Genomic DNA, 19,995 nt, shown 5'->3' on the forward strand with positions numbered 1-19,995 from the left:
TCATTAATCTCCTCAATAACCAATGTTATCTGTCATGATGGCTTGCTTGAATGCAGCCTTTTCCACTTCTTCTTTACTGTGTCTACACTTAAATGTTTGTCAGGGTTTACCTTTTGTTGACTTTACCACTCATTGTAAAATGTATTATGTTATGGTCACTATGGTAATGGTTTGATCACCTCTAATCCTTGAATCCTGTCCTAAACTTCTTGCAACCCATTATCTATTATAAATATATATTACCAAACCTTTTCAAATGCTTTTCCAATAAACTGATGCCACTTTTGTTCAAATGAAATTGCTTACAGCAGTACAGATCACATTCATTCCAGAAGAAGCGCAAATGTCCTATAAACCTATAGCCCTCTGTCTTAGACCAAAATTTTAGCTAAGTGTTAATCCTTCTAATCTCTTCAGTTTCATGTGGAACAGTGTGTGGCGCAGGCAAAATTTTAGAGAAGCTTACCTTGTCAGTTCTGTTCCTTAGTCTAGCAAATAAATCTTGAAATTTGGGTTGTACAACTGGCAGCCTGTCCCTCTGACATTTATAGTAAAAACTGGATCTACACCCACTCTGGCCAGGAGTCTGCTAAGAAGTCAACACAGTATACAAGATACTCTGTCCCTGGAGCTAATCTGATTCTCAATTCCCCTGTCAAAGTGAAAATGAGCTTCACTGTCATTTTGCTTATTTTTAATTGGGAAATAACCTATACATGGCAATGTATGGATTAAAACAAAATTTTTGGAAATTCAAGAATGAAAGTCTCCTCAATTATATAAAGAGATTTAGCATTTTGCTGGCTTTATAAATTATATTATTCTTTAGAAATTTTAGCTCCATAATTTAGTGTATTACCAGTCTCACAAGTGCCTTTCAAACTTGAAAGGAAATTCAGCTCCTTTGCTCCCTATGATTCATTATTTTCCCCATCCTTTGTTCCCTCAAGTTCTTCTCCTCCTCCTCTACCTTTCTTCTCCTTCCTCACTTTCCCTTTCTCTGTCCTAGTGGAGGCTTTTTAATGATTGAACATTGCAGCTAATTTGCTTTTAGCCTCTCACTGGAAATCACCTGCCCTTGCTTCACTGCATTCTGAGAGTCTTCATATTACAATCTTTCTTGAACTTTCTGCTTGCGAGATCAACAACTCCTCTGGCACTACTATCCACAACAGGCTTCATATTGTTCAGTTAGTAAAGAGCTTGTTTGGAGTTGCTCCAGGAGGCAGTTTCTTCTGCCCACCTTTCCTCTCCCAACCCCCTCACTCTTAGTTCATTTTGGGCTCCTGCATAGTGTGTGTATGCTAGCTTTTCCATCGATTCTTTTTCTCACTCTCTCTCTTTCATAGTGTTTCTGTTTAAATAGTTGTCCTTGCTGGTGGAAGGTTGTTTTTATTTGTTCTTCTATATCCCAAAAATCAGTTATTACTATTGTTTTTTATTTCTGTATTTCTTTTTCATCTTAGCAATAAAATTTTGATCACACACACAAAAAATACTTCAGTTACCATTTTCAGATATTCTGATGTAAGTCAGCACTTAGAATCAGAAATCAACAATTTTAGTATTGGTGTGAGGGTTATTGTTTCTCAAAGATCTGTGATCTCAGAAAACTACACTACAAGCCATTTAAAAAAAAAAAAAAAAGACTAATGTGGAGCAGAACTATGATATTGGTAACAGATAGTTACTGTCAATCAAATTAATACTAGAACAGTGGTGTCACAAACTAGATGGTACTGAAGTTCCTTATGTAATCTTTACTAATCACAAGAACATTACTTTTGTGAAATCTGCCAAATGACTGACTGAATGACAGGCTTGCTGATGGTAGTTTTTTCCAGATTTAATGTTCTTATCTCCTACCAACCTGGCTGGTCATAAAAATGTCAAAACATGTGCTTTTTCCTGTCAGGTTTATGAGAAATCTACTACTGAACAAGAAACCTGCATTACTCCAGATATATTTGTGACAGTTACCATCTGGTCTGTTATTGACAACTATTGATGAGTGAAATCCTTGTAGACTGCAAAATGCATTGACGTCAGTGTAGAAGGATGAACAAGAGCATTTTTTGAGTGGGTTGTAATAGTGCAGTGGTCTTTTAAGTGTGCATGAAAGCTAGGATAGCATTTGCTAACTATGCTGGACTGATTACTGTGGACAAAGATTTGATCTGAGCTGTGAGGGAACAGTGCACCACCATGACTTAAACAAAAAAACACACAGACAGAATGGTAACCATTAACAAAATGATGGAGCAAATGACCAAGAACTAGTACACATAAATAGTAAAAACTAGTGCATGTGTATAGTGTCTCTCTATTATTAAAAAAAAAAAATCTTGGAAGGTTGGAAGGAGACGAGATGTGATTTTCTCAGAGAGAAACTTTCACGTCCTGCGAGATGAGCCTTTGTGCCAAGAGATTTAACCATACCTGGAGCCGGAAATAAAACAAAGAGTAGATGACCAATTAGAACATTGTAAAGAATTCAAAAATGTTGGTGCGATACACATACAGAGCAGGTTAGAGATAATGGAAGTACGAAAATTGCAAAGTCTCTGAAAAAGGACAGTAAAGATTGCATTAGCGCAGACAAACAGAAATCATTACTCTGTAAAATAACTGAACAGCGAAAAAGAGATTGAATATATTGTTCAGATTTAAACTTTAAGTCAGAGACTTAAAGATCGTCTAATTTGTGTTGCCTTAAGGGAAAAGTAGTGTTTGTTCCCAATGAAGAGGCTTATCTGCAAGAATAAAGATTTGTTTGGTGAAAGTGAAATCCCGTGAGAGAAATATGTCTCATTTTTGTGAATACTATTGTCAGACACATTTGTTTTAGAGAGAGAAACAATATTCATTCACGGCTAGTTATATGTTGTGTTGTCACAATATAATTCCAAACACGGAATCGAAATTCAATGCGATATTGATGAAAAGGTAACAGCGAAAAGAGATGGACATAGCTGATATGACAGAAGTGTGCTGCGTGAGATGCAAGTGGTGGCGATGGCGAAAAAAAATGTATATGTTTCCCATTGTATCACTGTTTAAGAGGGGGATTTCTGAGGAGCGACCATGTCTCCTTGCCGAGCAAAGCCCCCTTATATATGTGTGTGTGTGTGTGTATATGTGTGTGTGTGTATATATATATATATATATATATATATATATAAAAATAATATAATCATTGTGCTCACAGAGTTCCAGTCTTGGGGCAAATATTAGCCGTGCAACAAAGAGGTGGCTTGGGACTAGCTTCTTCTGTTGTTTAAAGGCACAGTTTCAGATGCAATTGGAATGTCTGTTTTCTTTCCAGTCAATCTGTGCAGAAACTGTGCACTTTTTCTTCCATCAAGCAGTTACAAACACCATGTAAATAGAAAAAAGTCTTTCATCATTATTATTTCATAGAATCTCGTGTTTTCTTTCTCCTTTAAGGCTTGTTTTAGCATGCAGCTGCAGTATATTGCTAACTAGCAAAAGCTAGGGAAAATATGCCAATAATTATTTGTTAAGGATCTCTTTGTATACCATGTTGTCAGTTCGGCCCTCCGGTTGTAACATGACCAGCCTGTGCACTGAGCTTACTCCACTACTAAGTGTTCACTACTGAAATCGTCACCTGTGAATCTAAGATGTTTAAGAGGCATTGGCGGTTGTCGAAAGGTGTAAAATATTTGGCCATTTCGGTACACTTGAAAGCAACAACCGAACAATTCAGTGGCAGCCATCAACTCGCATGCAGAACCATAGGTGAAGGGCTTAAGCATTTCACTCTTATAGTGCTCCTGTGTAGAATAATTATCTCCTGTATCGTCATCAGTCCACACCTTGAACCTGTCCCAGTCAATCAATACATAAGACACAATGTTCCTCCGGATATCAAGAGTGAGCCTGATATGGCTGTGCAATATGATCATCTCGATAGACATGGTAATGGGGGTTGGAATGATAAAGGAAATGGGTACCTGAGCAATGTAAAGTAAGTGTAAAATACCTACACAATAACTATAATTGTAATAAACAAACAATAAAACAGCGGAGAAGCCGCGGATTAAACAAAAAGGCTGTAGTTATCAGTAGGGAGACGTGAATCCCGTGGCGAAGCAAGGAAGGGAATTTAGAGACCGGAGTGACGGACGGTCTTATATAGGCAGGCAGCCAACAACGTGGGAGGCGTTGGGATGGGGGACCCAACGCCGCTTCACATGGTGACCGAGCTGCAGGCTATGGACATATATATGTACGCAAGTAGGATTCAGTTAGTGTTGGGAACCCGTGTACCAAACTTCTTGAAGACGGGCCCATAAGTAACAAAGACTGTTGAAAAGTTCAATATGGCGGCCGACAGTGGCATCATACCACCGAAATAAGTACCAAATTTCAGTCTTCTACCTACACGGGAAGTTGGAGAATTAGTGACGTTGGAAAGTTCAATATGGAGGCTGACAGTGACGTCATACCACCGACATAAGTATGTACATTGGTTTCGGTTAGCGCAGGGAAGCCGCCTACCAAATTTCGTGAAGATGGGGCCATGAATAAGAAAGTTCAATATGGTGGACGTTGTTGACCGTTATGACCGTTACACGTAGAATTTCAAAATGAAACCTGCTTAACTTTTGTAAGTAAGCTGTAAGGAATGGGCCTGCCAAATTTCAGCCTTCTACCTACACGGGAAGCTGGAGAATTAGTGACATTTGGAAAATTCAATATGGTGGCCGACAGTGGCGTCATATCATCGAAATAAGTACGTACATCGGTTTTGGTTAGCGCAGGGAAGCCACCTACCAAATTTCGTGAAGATAGGGTCAGCCTTCTACCTACACGGGAAGTTTGAAAATTGGTGACGTTGGAAAGTTCAATTTGCCGGCCAACAGTGGCGTCATACCATCGAAAGAATTAAGTACAGCGGTTTCGGTTAGCGCAGGGAAGCCGTCTACCAAATTTCGTGAAGATGGGGCCATAAATAAAGTTCAACATGGCGGACGTTGTCGACCGTTATCGACCGTTATGACTGTTACGTGTAGAATTTCGAAATGAAACCTGCTTAACTTTTGTAAGTAAGCTGTAAGGAATAAGCCTTCCAAATTTCAGCTTTCTACCTACATGGGAAGTTGGAGAATTAGTGATCAGTCAGTCAGTCAGTCAGTCAGTCAGTGAGGGCTTTGCCTTTTATTATTATAGATTATGCATTTAGCTGTACTGCAATGACTGAGTGAGCAAGTGCACAAAGATCAGTGGCAGTACTCATAATAATCTCATTTTCGTCTGCTAATGTACCTGCCAAATGAAAATATTGCATTTTTTTTCTTTTTTCAAAGCTTGTATGGTGCAAATCTAGCAGGAGTACCTATTGTTCATAACATCATGCATGCTTGAAACGGACCAGGCAGTGCTGTAACAGTGTGCATGGTTAAAAATGTTCTGAGCATGCCTGCTACAGCTCTGCGATGTCACACTGGCCACCCAGTGATGCTGGCGAAAAAATGTTCATCTTAGCCGGTCGCTTGGTGAATATTTAGGAAAATATTCTGCAAACAAGATCATTGGCGAATGCAGCATATTCAATGTGAAAAACTCAGCAAATTTTGCCAATCATCACTATTGACAACCTTAGGGCTGGCATTAAAAATTTCAGCACTAATCAATATACTGTAATCCCTTGCTATATCGCGCTTTGACTTTCGCGGCTTCACTCTATTGCGGATTTTATATGTAAGCATATCTAAATATATAACGCTGATTTTTTGTTGCATCGCGGGTTCTGTGAACAATGCGTCTTTTTACTTCCTGTACATGCTTCCTCAGTTGGTTTGCCCAGCTGATTTCATATAAGGGACACTATTGGCGGATGGCTGAGAAGCTAACCAATCAGAGCTTGCAGTTAAGTTCCTGTGTGCTGAATGGCTCAGCAATGGAGCTCCGAATACGATTCTGCGGCGTTAACCAGGAAGTCTCGTCTCACTCTTTCAGCATCAACGTGTTTCGCTGTGTAAAGAGTTAACTTTTGTGCTGTTTTGTGTTTATCTTTGTGCATAGTCAAGCCCTTCATTATGGCTCCAAAACAATCTGCTGCTGCTACTGCTTCAGGGGCCGTGCCCAAGTGTCAACGGAAGATGTTAACAATTGCCGAAAAGGTAAAAGTTTTGGATATGTTGAAGGAAGGGAAAGCTACACTGCTGTAGGATGCCATTACGACATCAGTGAGGCTACAATTCTTTTTATTTAAAAAGTAGGAAAGGAATATAAGATCTACGGCCGCAGTGTCCTTTTAACCAGGGTGCAAAACGAGTTGTAAATGGATGTAATAAGGCAGTAGTCTGGATGAAATCTGCTTTAGGGATCTGGATTGAAGTCTACTGGAAGAACAACAACGGCGGTGCTGCACAATCGCCTGAAGAGGCTCCTTTAGAAGAGCTGTAACGCTCTCCTTTGTTGTGCAGTAAAACTAAACTCATCCTTATCGGACAAGTCATTGTTAGTGAGTAACCATAATTCATTTTCTACTTACAGTACTTAGTACATGTACGTACGTTTAGTGTCACTGTACACACATTTACTGTATACAATTTTTCTTGCATTGTACGTATTTATTGCTGGTGGCCAGTCTATCGTAATGGCTGTAACCTTTGTGATATCAGAGACACTCAATATATTTAAAATATTTAGGTTTTACTGTATATAATCAGTGTGTTTACATACATAATTTCAATGAATCTTACCTAATATCTAAGAGAATACAAAGGGTTTATGCTGTATAACAGTGTTGGGAACATTTATAAACAGTGTGGGAGAGTTTATAAGGGGTTAAAATGTAAAAAAATAACCATACAAATATATGGTTTCTACTTAGCGGATTTTCACCTATCGCGGGGGGTTCTGGAACGCAACCCCAGCAATCGAGGAGGGATTACTGTATGTGTTTCAAACTATCTTGTGAGTCATAGAACTAATCTTCTTCTGTGGAATCAGGATTTAGTTACTGCAGGTCATCTTAGGATTTTGAAGACCTTTGAGTTAATTGAAAGATTTCTTATGTTAGCTATCCATGAGGAATTATATAGAGGAATATATGCTTGCATGTGACATTTGCATCAAAAAAAGAATGCTCAAGAAAATCCATCTAGTGTTTTGAATTATGTTTAATTTCAAATCTTTTACCCTGAAATGGTTATACTGTTGTTCTGATAATTGTTGATGTTCGCCAAAACAGCATTTTTTTATTGTTTTAAAAAGCTTCCATTGGCTCACAAACCGGTTGAAATGGCTATTAAGAGAATATTTTAGATATGCCCCTCAAAGTATTGGGAAATTTGAAAAGGATGATCCAAGAATTATGAAAAGAATTTTGTTGTTTTCTTAATATTGATCAGGACATAATTATCAAATTACAAATAACAGTAACAGAAGCAATATAACAATTTGAAAAATAATTCAAAAACAGAAGATTTCTGATGTGAGTTGGATGAAGTGAGGAACAGTGTACCCAAGGGACAGAAAGTGGTGATTGGAGCAAATATCAATGGACATGTTGGTGAAGGGAACAGAGGAGATGAGGGGGTGATGGGTAGGTATGGTGTCAAGGAGAGGAATGAAGAAGGTCAGAGGATAGTTAGTTTTGCAAAAAGGATGGACATGGCTGTGGTGAATATGTATTTTAAGAAGAAGGAGGAACATAGGGTGACATACAAGAATAGAGGAAGATGCACACGAATAGATTATATTCTATGCAGAAGAGTCAATCTGAAGGAGATTACACTGCAAAGTGGTGGCAGGGTAAAGTGTAGTTAGGCAGCATAGGACGGTGGTCTGTAGGATGACGTTGGAGAAGAAGAAGAGGAGGAGGAGAGGGAGGGCAGAGCCTTCAAATCAAATGGTGGAAATTGAAAAAGGAAGACTGCAAGGTTGAAGTCAGGGGGGAGGTAAGATGGACACTGGGTGGCAGTGAAGAGTTGGCAGACAGGTGGGCAACTGCAGCAGAAGTAGTAAGAGTGACAGCAAGAAGGGTGCTTGGTGTGACATCTGGACAGAGAAAGGAGGAAAAGGAAACCTGGTGGTGAAATAGGGAAGTGCAGGAGAGTATACAGAGGAAGAGGATCGCAAAGAAGTGGGATAGTCAGAGAGATGCAGAAAGTAGAGAAGAGTACAAGGACATAAGGTGCAAGGTGAAGAGAGAGGTGGTGAAGGCTAAAGATAAGGCATATGATGATTTGTATGAGAGGCTGGACACTAAGGAGGGGGAGAATAGGACCTGTACCGATTGGCTAGACAGAGAGACCGAGCTGAGAAAGATGTGCAGCAGGTTAGGGTGATAAAGGATAAATATGGAAATGTACTAGCAAATGAGGAGAGTGTGTTGAGCAGATGGAAAGAGTACTTTGAGAGACTGTTGAATGAAGAGAATTAGAGAGAGAAGAGGTTGGATAATGTGGAGATAGTGAATCAGGAAGTGCAACGGATTAGCAAGGAGGAAGTAAGGACAGCTATGGAAAGGATGAAGAATGGAAAAGCCGTTGGTCCAGATGATATACCCGTAGAACCAGATAGATGTTTAGGGGAGATGGCAGTGGAGTTTTTAACCAGATTGCTTAATGGAATCTTGGAAAGTGAGAGGATGCCAGCGGAGTGGAGAAGTGTACTGCACTGACTTTTAAGATTAAGGGGGATGTGCACAGTTGTAGCAACTACAGGAGGATAAAATTGATGAGCCACAGCATGAAGTTATTGGAAAGAGTAGAGGAAGCTTAGGTTAAGAAAGGTGGTGATGATTAGTGAGCAGCAGTATGGTTTCATGCCAAGAAAGAGCACCACAGATGCAATGTTTGCTCTGAGGATGTTGATGGAGAAGTTTAGAGGCGGCCAGTAGGAGTTGCATTGCGTCTTTTTGAACCTGGAGGAGACATATGACAGGGTGCCTCGAGAGGAGTTGTGGTATTGTATGAAGAAGTCGGGAGTGGCAGAGAAGTATGTGAGAGTTGTACAGGATATGTATAAGGAAAGTGTGACAGTGGTTAGAACTGCAGTAGGAGTGACGGATGCATTCAACATGGAGGTGGGATTACATCAGGGATTGGCTCTGAGCCCTTTCTTATTTGCAATGGTGATGGACAGGTTGACAGTCCAGATTAGAGTGATTAAGTCCCTGTGGACTATGATGTTTGCTGATGACATTGTGATCTGTAGTGAGAGTAGGGAGCAGCTTGAGGAGACCGTGTAGAGTTGGAGGTTTGCTCTAGAGAGGAGAGGAATGAAGGTCAGTAAGAACAAGACAGAGTACATGTGTGTGAATGAGAGGGAGGTCAGAGGAATGGTGAGGTTTCAGGGACTAGAGTTTGTAAAGATGGATGAGTTTAAATACTTAAGATCAACAATTCAGAGAAACGGGAATTGTGAAAAAGAGAGTGCAGGCAGGGTGGAATGGGTGGGGTCGAGTGTCAGGAGTGATTAGTGACAGACTGGTATCAGGAAGAGTGAAAAGGAAGGACTACAGGACAGTAGTCAGAACAGCTATGTTATATGGGTCGGAGACGGTGGCACTGATGAGAAAGCAGGAGACAGATCTGGAGGTGGCAGAGTTAAAGATAATAAGATTTCAATTGGGTGTGACGAGGATGGTCAGGATTACAAATGAGTACATTAGAGGGTCAGCACAAGTTGGACGGTTGATAGACAAAGTCAGAGAATCAAGATTGCATTGGTTTGGATGTGTGCAGAGGAGAGATGCTGGGTATATTGGGAAAAGGATGCTAAGGATAAAGCTGCCGGGCAAGAGGAAAAAATAGGAAGACGTAAGAGAAGGTTTATGGATGTGGTGAGGGAGGATATGAAGATTGTGGGTGCAACAGAGCAAGATGCATAAGAAAGGATGATATGGAAGAAGATGATCCACTGTGGCAACCCCTAAAAGGAGCAGCCGCAAAGAAGAAGATGCCTATTTTTGGGTGTCAATATTTTGTTTCTTTAAGCATTTATTTTTATTATTATGAATTTTGTGTCATTTCATTGATGATTTGTGGTTTAGCATTCCGGAATCTACTCTTGAGAAAATTGCCCCCAATACGTTTTTTCTTTTAATAATCATTTTTTTTAAATTTTTTTTTCTGGAAGAGTACAGGTTTTGGGTCCCCTAATAAGAGCTATTCGATCCTTGTATAATTACAGTGAGAGATATGTCCTCATACTGAGAAACAGCAGCACTGTTCTCAGTGATTGTGGGACTCCACCAGAGCTGTGCTTTGACTTCTATTGTGTTTTTGATTTTCATGTGCAGAATATCAAAGAGCAGCTTGAATAGGGAAGGTGTCCAGTTCAGTTATCTTAGAATTGTGTCACTGCTTTTTGCAGAAGGCGTGATCCTGTTGACTTTGTTGGGCTGTGAACTCCAGCACGCATTGGGACAGTTTTTGACCGAGTGTGAAGCAGCAGGGAGGAGAGTGACCAGCTCCAAATCTGAGGTTTGTTGTCCTTAGTAGGAAAAAGGTGGATTATGCTCTCCAAGGGGTGGGGGGGGGTTGTAGGTTTGGGGGGTGAGTTACAATCTCAAGTGGAGGAGTTCAAGTACCTCAGGGTCTTGTTCACGAGTGAGGGGAAAGGGGATAGTGAGATTGACAGAAAGATCAGGGTGGTAAGCGCAGATAGATAGATACTTTATCAATCCCAAGGGGAAATTCACATACTCCAGCAGCAGCATACTGATAAAGAACAATATTAAATTAAAGACTGATAGCAATGAAAGTATAATAGACAGACAATAATTTTTTATAATAACGTTTACCACCAGGTGGAATTGAAGAGTCGCATAGTGTGGAGGAGAAACAATCTCCTCAGTCTGTCAGTGGAGCAGGACAGCGACAGCAGTCTGTCGCTGAAGCTGCTCCTCCGTCTGGAGATGATCCTGTTCAGTGAATGCAGTGGATTTTCCATTATTGACAGGAGCCTGCTTAGTGCCCATCGCTCTGCCACGGATGTCAAACTGTCCAGCTCCGTGTCTACAATAGAGCCTGCCTTCCTCACTAGTTTGTCCAGGCGTGAGGCATCCCTCTTCTTTATGCTGCCTCCCCAGCACACCACCACATAGGAGAGGGTCCTCGCCACAACTGTCTGATAGAACATCTGCAGCATCTTATTGCAGATGTTGAAGGATGCCAGCCTTCTAAGGAAGTATAGTCAGCATTGTCCTTTCTTACACAGAGCATCAGTATTGGCAGTCCAGTTTATCATCCAGCTGTACTCCCAGGTATTTATAGGTGTGCAACCTCTGCACACAGTCACCTCTGATGATCACGGGGTCCAGAAGGGGCCTGGGCCTCCTAAAATCCACCGCCTGCTCCTTGGTTTTGCTGGTGTTCAGTTGTAGGTGGTTTGAGTCGCACCATTTAACAAAGTCCTTGATTAGTTTCCTATACTCCTCCTCCTGCCCACTCCTGATGCAGCCCACGATGGCAGTGTCATCTGCAAACTTTTGTACGCGGCAGGACTCTGAGTTGTATTGGAAGTCCAATGTACAGTGCATCCGTAAAGTATTCACAGCGCATCACTTTTTCCACATTTTGTAATGTTACAGCCTTATTCCAAAATGGATTAAATTTATTTTTTTCCTCAGAATTCTACACACAACACCCCATAATGACAACGTGAAAAAAGTTTACTTGAGATTTTTGCAAATTTATTAAAAATAAAAAAACTGAGAAAGCACATGTACATAAGTATTCACTGCCTTTGCCATGAAGCTCAAAATTGAGCTCAGGTGCATCCTGCTTCCCCTGATCATCCTTGAGATGTTTTTGCAGCTTAATTGGAGTCCACCTGTGGTAAATTCAGTTGATTGGACATGATTTGGAAAGGCACACACCGGTCTATATAAGGTCCCACAGTTGACAGTTCATGTCAGAGCACAAACCAAGCATGAAGTCAAAGGAATTGTCTGTAGACCTCCGAGAGAGGATTGTCTCGAGGCACAAATCTGGGGAAGGTTACAGAAAAATTTCTGCTGCTTTGAAGGTCACAATGAGCACAGTGGCCTCCATCATCCATAAGTGGAAGAAGTTCAAAACCACCAGGACTCTTCCTAGAGCTGGCTGGCCATCTAAACTGAGCGATCTGGGGAGAAGGGCCTTAGTCAGGGAGGTGACCAAGAACCCGATGGTCACTCTGTCAGAGCTCCAGTGGTCCTCTGTGGAGAGAGGATAACCTTCCAGAAGGACAATCATCTCTGCAGCAATCCACCAATCAGGCCTGTATGGTAGATTGGCCAGGCAGAAGCCACTCCTTAGTAAAAGGCACATGGCAGCCTGCCTGGAATTTGCCAAAAGGCACCTGTAGGACTCTCATACCATGAGAAACAAAATTCTCTGGTCTGATGAAACAAAGATTGAACTCTTTGGTGTGAATGCCAGGCGTCACATTTGGAGGAAACCAGGGACCGCTCATCACCTGGCCAATACCATCCCTACAGTGAAGCATGGTGGTGGGAGCATCATGCTGTGGGGATGTTTTTCAGCTGCAGGAACTGGGAGACTAGTCAGGATAAAGGAAAAGATGACTACAGCAATGTACAGAGACATCCTGGATGAAAACCTGCTCCAGAGCGCTCTTGACCTCAGACTGGGGCGATGGTTCATCTTTCAGCAGGACAACGACCCTAAGCACACAGCCAAGATATCAAAGGAGTGGCTTCAGGACAACTCTGTGAATGTCCATTAGTGGCCCAGCCAGAGCCCACACTTGAATCTGATTGAACATCTCTGAAGAGATCTTAAAATGGCTGTGCACCGACGCTTCCCATCCAACCTGATGGAGCTTGAGAGGTGCTGCAAAGAGGAATGGGCGAAACTGGCCAAGGATAGGTGTGCCAAGCTTGTGGAATCATATTCAAAAAGACTTGAGGCTGTAATTGCTGCCAAAGGTGCATCGACAAAGTATTGGTCAAAGGCTGAGAATACTTATGTACATGTGGTTTCTCAATTTTTTTTTTTAAATTAATTTGCAAAAATCTCAAACTTTTTTCACGTTGTCATTATGGGGTGTTGTGTGTAGAATTCTGAGGAAAAAAATGAATTTAATCCATTTTGGAATAAGGCTGTTACATATTAAAATGTGGAAAAAGTGTTGCGCTGTGATTACTTTCCAGATGCACTGTATATAGGCTGAACAGAACCGGAGAAAGTACAGTCCCATGCGGCGCTCCTGTGTTGCTGACCACAATGTCAGACCTGCAGTTTCCGAGACGCACATACTGAGGTCTGTCTTTAAGATAGTCCACGATCCATGCTACCAGGTATGAATCTACTCCTATCTCTGTCAGCTTGTCCTTAAGGAGCAGAGGTTGAATGGTGTTGGAAGGCACTAGGGAAGTCCAGAAACATAATTCTTACAGCACCACTGCCTCTGTCCAGTTGGGAGAGGGATCAGTGTAGCATATAGATGATGGCATCCTCCGCTTCCACCTTCTCCTGGTATGCGAACTGCACAGGGTCGAGGGCGTGGCGGACCTGTGGCCTCAGGTGGTGAAGCAGCAGCTACTCCATGGTCGTCTTCACATGTGATGTCAGAGCGACAGGCTGGAAGTTGTTTAGCTCACTAGGACATAATACCTTTTGGGACTGGGGTGATGCAAGATGTTTTCCAAAGCCTTGGGACTCTCCCCTGTTCCAGGCTCAGGTTGAAGATGTGCTGTAGATGACTCCCCAGCTCCAATGCACAGGCCTTCAGCAGTCGTGGTGATACTCCATCTGGACCTGCTTCTTTGCTGGCACAAAGTCTCCTCAGCTCTCTGCTTACCTGGGCTGCTGTAATTGTGGGTGGGGATGTCTCTCCTATGATGGTATTAGGATGGGTGGAGGGTGCAGTACTCCGAGGTGAGAGTGGGTTAGGGTGGTCAAACCTGTTAAAGAAGTTGTTCATCTGGTTTGCTCTCTCCACGTCTCTCTTAATGGTGGCTCCCTGCTTCGAGCTGCAGCCAGTGATGATCTTCATCCCATCCCACACTTCCTTCATGCTGTTATTCTGCAACTTCTGCTCCAGCTTTCTCCTGTACTGCTCATTTGCCGCCCTGAGCTGGACTCGGAGTTCTTTCTGCACGCACTTAAGCTCATGCTGATCACCGCCTTTAAAAGCCCTGTTCTTCTGGTTCAAAAGGCCCTTGATGTCACTTGTAATCCATGGCTTGTTGTTAGCATAGCAGCTTACTGTTCTTACTGGAACTACAATGTAGTTCAGAAGTTGATGTAGTCATTAGTGTAGTCAACAACCTCCTCAATGTTCTCACTATGTGACCCCTGCAGGATATCCCAGTCTGTAGTTCCAAAGCAGTCTCTCAGAGCCTGTTCTGCCTCAGGGAACCACTTTCTGAATGAGCGTGTGGTTGTAGGTAGCTCCCTCACTCTTGGTTTGTAGTGAGGCTGAAGCTGAACTAGGTTATGATCTGCTTTCCCAAGCGCAGGCAGCGGGGTCGCGCTGTATGTGTCTTTAATGTTTGCATACAGTAGGTCGATAGTCCTGTTTCCCCGGGTGTTACAATCCACATACTGGGAGAAGGCAGGTAATGTTTTGTCCAGCGTCACATGGTTAAAGTTTCCGGCTATTAGCACAAGTGCCTCATGGTGCTGTGTTTGTAACTTAGCAACAGCAGAATGGATTATGTCACCCGCTATCTCCATGTCCGCCCAAGGAGGGATGTAAACAACAACAACAATGACGTGTCCAAACTCTCTGGGCAAGTAATAGGGACGCAAACTTATGGCCAACAGTTCGATGTCCCTGCAGCAAGTGGAGATTTTAACATTTACATGACCAGAGTTGCACCACCTTGTATTGACATAGAGAGCGACTCCCCCTCCTTTCTGCTTTCCGCAGGTACTTGCGTCTCTGTCCGCTGTAACTGTGCTAAACTCGGGTAGCTCCACATTAGCACGTGGGATGTTAGTTGTTAGCTACGTTTCACTAAAACACAGCAAACTGCATTCTCTGTAAGTCCTAACATTTTTCACCAGCGCAGCCAGTTCGTCAATCTTATTTGGTAGTGAGTTCACATATCCCAGGATCACAGAAAGCACCGAAGGTTTGTAGCGCCACTTTCTCGCTAGACGCTTGGCTTTTATCTTATCTTATCTCTGCTGCCCCGATACCGCCTTCTTACCTCGTCAGGTAAATAGGGAACCACACCGGCATGGGCATTTGTTCTCAGCGCTTGAAGTTGACTACTTGAATAGATGAGTCTCGGCGTGTAAGAATCCATGTTCAAGTAGTAAAAAGTGTCCAGGGAACGAGTCCACATAAAGAAAGTGATTGGTATGATCAGTGAAATAGAGAAAAAAGGTAAAAAGATAAAGTCATACACGGAGCTGCAGGAATGGCTGCCACTTGCGGCGATGCCGGATATGTGGTCATTATGTGGTCATTATACCGATCTAAAGCAGTAAAGGAGGACTTTTGGGTAATGACTGAAAAGGATGTAATTATGGGTAGAAATTGATAAAATGAGCTTTCTCCTCAGGTTGTCCTGACTCTCCCTTAGAGACAGGGTGAGAAGTGCAGACATCCAGTGGTGATGACATCTCAAAATGCCAGAGTGTGGTTAATACATTTTGTTTCCTTTGGATAATATTATTTTGGTAAAATAAAGCCAATTAGTTGTTAACAAGGAGTGAATCAAACAAGCAGTTGTTTGGTGTTCATAATAATGCAGATCTTTATAGATGCTGTGGTTGTATTGAGTTTTATTTTATTTGTTCATTTCAGCTTCCCGTTGACCACTCTTCCAATACTAAACAACAGTGACCTGCAGTTGTTCAGCATAGAAGAGAATGGTGGAGCACCCTTGAGCAGCAAAATGCCCAGCAGGTGTCATCATCATCACCACCACTATCACCATCACCATCATCATACCAGCTATGGTGTGGGGGTCACAGACAGCAAGGACAATCTATCTCCTTTTCACAACATAACCAGTAAGTTTTCAAACTCTTCATTTGCAGAACATGTGCAGAGCTATTGCTGACCAGAGCACCTGAAAAATGTGTCTTGTAAAATGTATCTTCATATAATTAAAATACGTTTTTATCGAAAATACTTATCTTTGAAAATATCTTATTAGAAGTAAGATTGTAATGCATTTCTTGCTATAAAAAGCAAGAGTTCAGAACCAGGCATGTTTAGAATTCATTTTTCTTCTTTGTTTTATAGCTTTAGGCAGTCAATAAAAGACATGAATTTATTGTCATTTTGTGACATCCTCCTGCATTATAAAGCCCATCTAAGTACTAAACTAAATAGTTATCACATGAGGGGCTTATAGGTACTTACCCTGTCTTGAATACTAAAAGCCTCATTTGAATTTGTGTCTTTCCTGGATGTGTCAAACTGCACTCTGCAAATTTAGAAGCTAGTGCCATTTTTTTTATATTAAACTTGTATGCATGTTTCTGTGCTACTTATCTTTGTATATGAAAATAACTTAAGATGACTTACACAACTGAAATATTTTATAATTTTTCTTTCATTTAAGAATGCATAATTATATTGTATTCAGTCCTTTTTAAAGTACTAGAAAAGAGACACACATGTTGTTTCCTTTGAAATAGAGCTTGAGAATGCAGTTATCTTCTGACTATTAGACACAAGTGTGCATGATGCCAGAGCAAATTGGATGAAAGTGATAGCTTCTGGCTTCTCTTGATATCCTTGCCTTTTTTTCTTTTTTTCAAGGTGTAAGTGTTGCACTCATTGCTTTTTGGGTATTAGAGGAGCAGCTAGGCCCAAAAAAAGAGACTGAACCTGCTGCTTTGAAATATAAAAACCTTTTAGTTGCAGTGTAGAAGTCATTAGTTGACCTCTTCTTTTTTTAAGGAAAAACAATTCCCTTCAGATTAATTGGATGACCTGGAGCTCATTGACTCGGAGTACCAGTTCTTTGTCAGTGCTCTCCAGTTGAGAATGTGAAAAAAATAGGAGCAAAGCCCTGTGTGATGTCTTTTTATATGGTTATGCCAGTATTTATAGTTAAGTAATAATATGTGATCATCTTTATTCTCTGAGGGGCATTATATCTTTTATCCCACTATTTACAGAGCATGATGGTGTGGTTACCAAATGACTGGATGAGCATCACTAGAAATTTGTTAATCATCTGTGACTAGCTGCCACAACTGAATTTGGTTAAATGTTTTGAAAAGTCACATGGATGACATCAGAGAGTGTTTTCTAACTAAATCTACAAAATACACATGAATTGACCTTTTCCTGGAAAAGTGGTGTCACATCTTTATTGTGGAATTCCAGAGGATTGCAGACTCTACACTGTGATGTGTATAAACTGTTCTGATGGCATATGATGAATCACTTCTTTAATAAATGAATTCATACTGAGTTCCAACTTTTTGACCACAATCTATGTATCCTGCTGAACAAGTTAAAGGAACAATTTTTAATTAGAGTATAGCATCAAGTCAATTAAAAATGTGATAATGATTTGGTCAGTTAAATAGCAGATGAGGTTGTTAATCAGTTTCAGCTGCTTTGGTGTTAATGAAATTAACAATAGGTGCAGTAGAGGGACAACAATGAGACAACCACCAAAGCAGGAATAGTTTAACAGGTGGAAGCCACTGAAATTTTTCCCTCTTCATCCTTTCTGACTGTTTTTTCAAAAATTTTCCATTTGACTATGGTCAGTGTCACTACTGGTAGCCTGAGGCAATACATGGACCCTACAGAGGTTGGACTGGTAGTCTAACTTCTCCAGGATGGCACGTTAGTGCGTGCCATTGCCAGAAGGTTTGCTGTGTCTCCCAGTAAAGTCTCAAGGGCATGGTGGAGATTCCAGAAAACAGGCAGTTATTCTAGGAGAGCTGGACAGGGCTGTAGAAGGTCCTTAACCTATCAGCAAGGAGTAACAGGATGAGCACTGCCAGAGCTCTACAAAATTACCTCCAGCAGGCCACTGTTGTGAATATCTCTGACTAGACAATCAGAAACCAACTTGATGAGGGTGGCTTGAGGGCCCGACGTCCTCTAGTGGGCCCTGTGCTCACTTTCTGGCACCGTGGAGCTCGATTGGCATTTAATATAGAATATCAGAATTGGTAGGTTCACCACTGGTGCCCTGTGCTTTTCACAAATGAGAGCAGGTTCACCCTGAGCACATGTGATAGAACTGAAGGGGTCTGGAGAAGCCATGGAGAACGTTATGCTGCCTGTAGCATCGTTCAGCATGATCAGTTTGGTGGTCGGTCAGTGATGGTCTGGGAACGCATATCCATGGAGGGATGCACAGACCTCTACAGGCTAGACAATGGCACCTTGATTGCCATTAGGTATCAGGATGAAATCCTTGGACTCATTGTTAGATACAATTGACTGGCCCCCATGCTTGCCTGACCTAAATCCAATAGAACACCTGAGGGACATCTGACACTGCCAGGTTGCACCTCAGACTGTCCGAGAGCTCAGTGATGCCCTGGTTCAGATCTGGGAGGAGCATTAGGAGTATGCCCCGACGTTGTCAGGCATGCATACAATCACGTGGGGGCCATGCAAACTACTGAGTAGTTTGCAATGAAATTTCTGCAAAATGGACTAGCCTGCCACATCATTTTTTCACTTTGATTTTTGGGGTGTCTTTGAATTCAGCCCTCTGTAGTTTGATAATTTTCATTTCTATCAAACGATGTGGCATCCTTTCGTTACTAACACATTACCAAGACAATATCAGTATAAATATCCAGCATGATTTTTTTTCCCCCATTGAGATCTGATGTGTTTTCATAGTGCTCCTTTAATTTTCTTTGAGCAGTTTTATTTATCCATCCATTTTTTTAACCTGCTTTTCCAGGGTAGGATCATCAGCCTACCACAAAGCAAACACACATACACAGGCTAATTTAGTAAGTGAATTCGCGTGACATGCCTGTTTTTTGGACTAATGGAGGAAACAAACACAGACATGGGGAGAAGAATCAAACACCACACAGGAAGCACTGTGATGGTGCAGTCTGCTTCATGCTACTGGGTCCTTCTGGGAGCCTCTCAAACCCATCACCACCTGTAACATAGCCAAGGGATGAGCTGGGCAAATGAAGACACTGACAAAGCAAGGGGTAGGTGCATAAAGTAGGAGTAAAGTTCGACAGTTTAATATCTGTGGCAGAGCGACGGGCATTAAGCAAACTCCTGTCAATCATGAAGAATCCACTGAACAGTGTTATTTCCAGGCAGAGGAGTAGCTTCAGTGACAGACTGTTGTCACTGTCCTGCTCCACTGCCAGACTGAGGAGATCGTTCCTCCCCCACACTATGCGACTCTTCAATTCCATCTGGGGGAGTAAATGCTAACATTACTCAAAGTTATTGTCTGCTTTTACATATATTTTTATAACTATTTAATTTAATATTGTTTTTTGTATCGGTATACTGCTGCTGGATTATGTGAATTTCCCCTTGGGATTAATAAAGTATCTGTCTGTCTGTCTGTCTGTGTGTCTGTCTGTGATTAGTGCTTTTATTATAAACAATCAAAAACAAAACAGTGTCCAAATGAATAGTAAAATGCGATCAATCTATAATAAATAAATAATCCATAAATCAGTGTTCATGTGCAGGTTAAAATCAAATCCAATAATTTTTGTAAAATTGTAAAACTGAGTCCCTGGTGCACCTCTTTGTAAATGTCTCCTCTGCTTACCTCTACTGCGAGGTCTCGCAACAGAGGAGACAACCATCTGACAGACACAGCCATCTAACTACTACTACAGGTCTGTGACCCTGCTGTCCCATGGATCCCAGCAGGGCTCTCCATCTGGACCTCAACTTGTGAAGTCTCAGGCTCTGTGGCTATCCGTGGCCCTGACAGGGGTCCCCATCAGAGCCTTCCTGACTCCTGCTGCCTTTCTAGACTTGCACAGTGATCCTCACTTGCGGGTTACTCCAGATCCAAGATTGCTGACCTGGAGTAGCCTTCTCTAGCCCCAGAGTGTCAGCTGTGTGCTC

General features: G+C 41.8%; 1 protein-coding gene across 5 annotated transcripts in view; it reads left to right on the plus strand.

Annotated features, from left to right (window-relative positions):
- epb41l4b (erythrocyte membrane protein band 4.1 like 4B) overlaps window positions 1-19,995 on the plus strand; it is a 404,010-nt gene that overhangs the window by 288,024 nt on the left and 95,991 nt on the right. For all 5 annotated transcript variants that reach the window (XM_039737615.1, XM_039737616.1, XM_039737617.1 and 2 more), the window contains exon 16: window positions 15,751-15,959. In XM_039737615.1, coding sequence (XP_039593549.1) covers window positions 15,751-15,959 — 209 coding nt within the window. The remainder of the gene's footprint in view (window positions 1-15,750; window positions 15,960-19,995) is intronic.

Source organism: Polypterus senegalus, chromosome 15 (genome assembly GCF_016835505.1).
Source record: "Polypterus senegalus isolate Bchr_013 chromosome 15, ASM1683550v1, whole genome shotgun sequence".
Lineage (NCBI taxonomy): Eukaryota > Metazoa > Chordata > Cladistia > Polypteriformes > Polypteridae > Polypterus > Polypterus senegalus.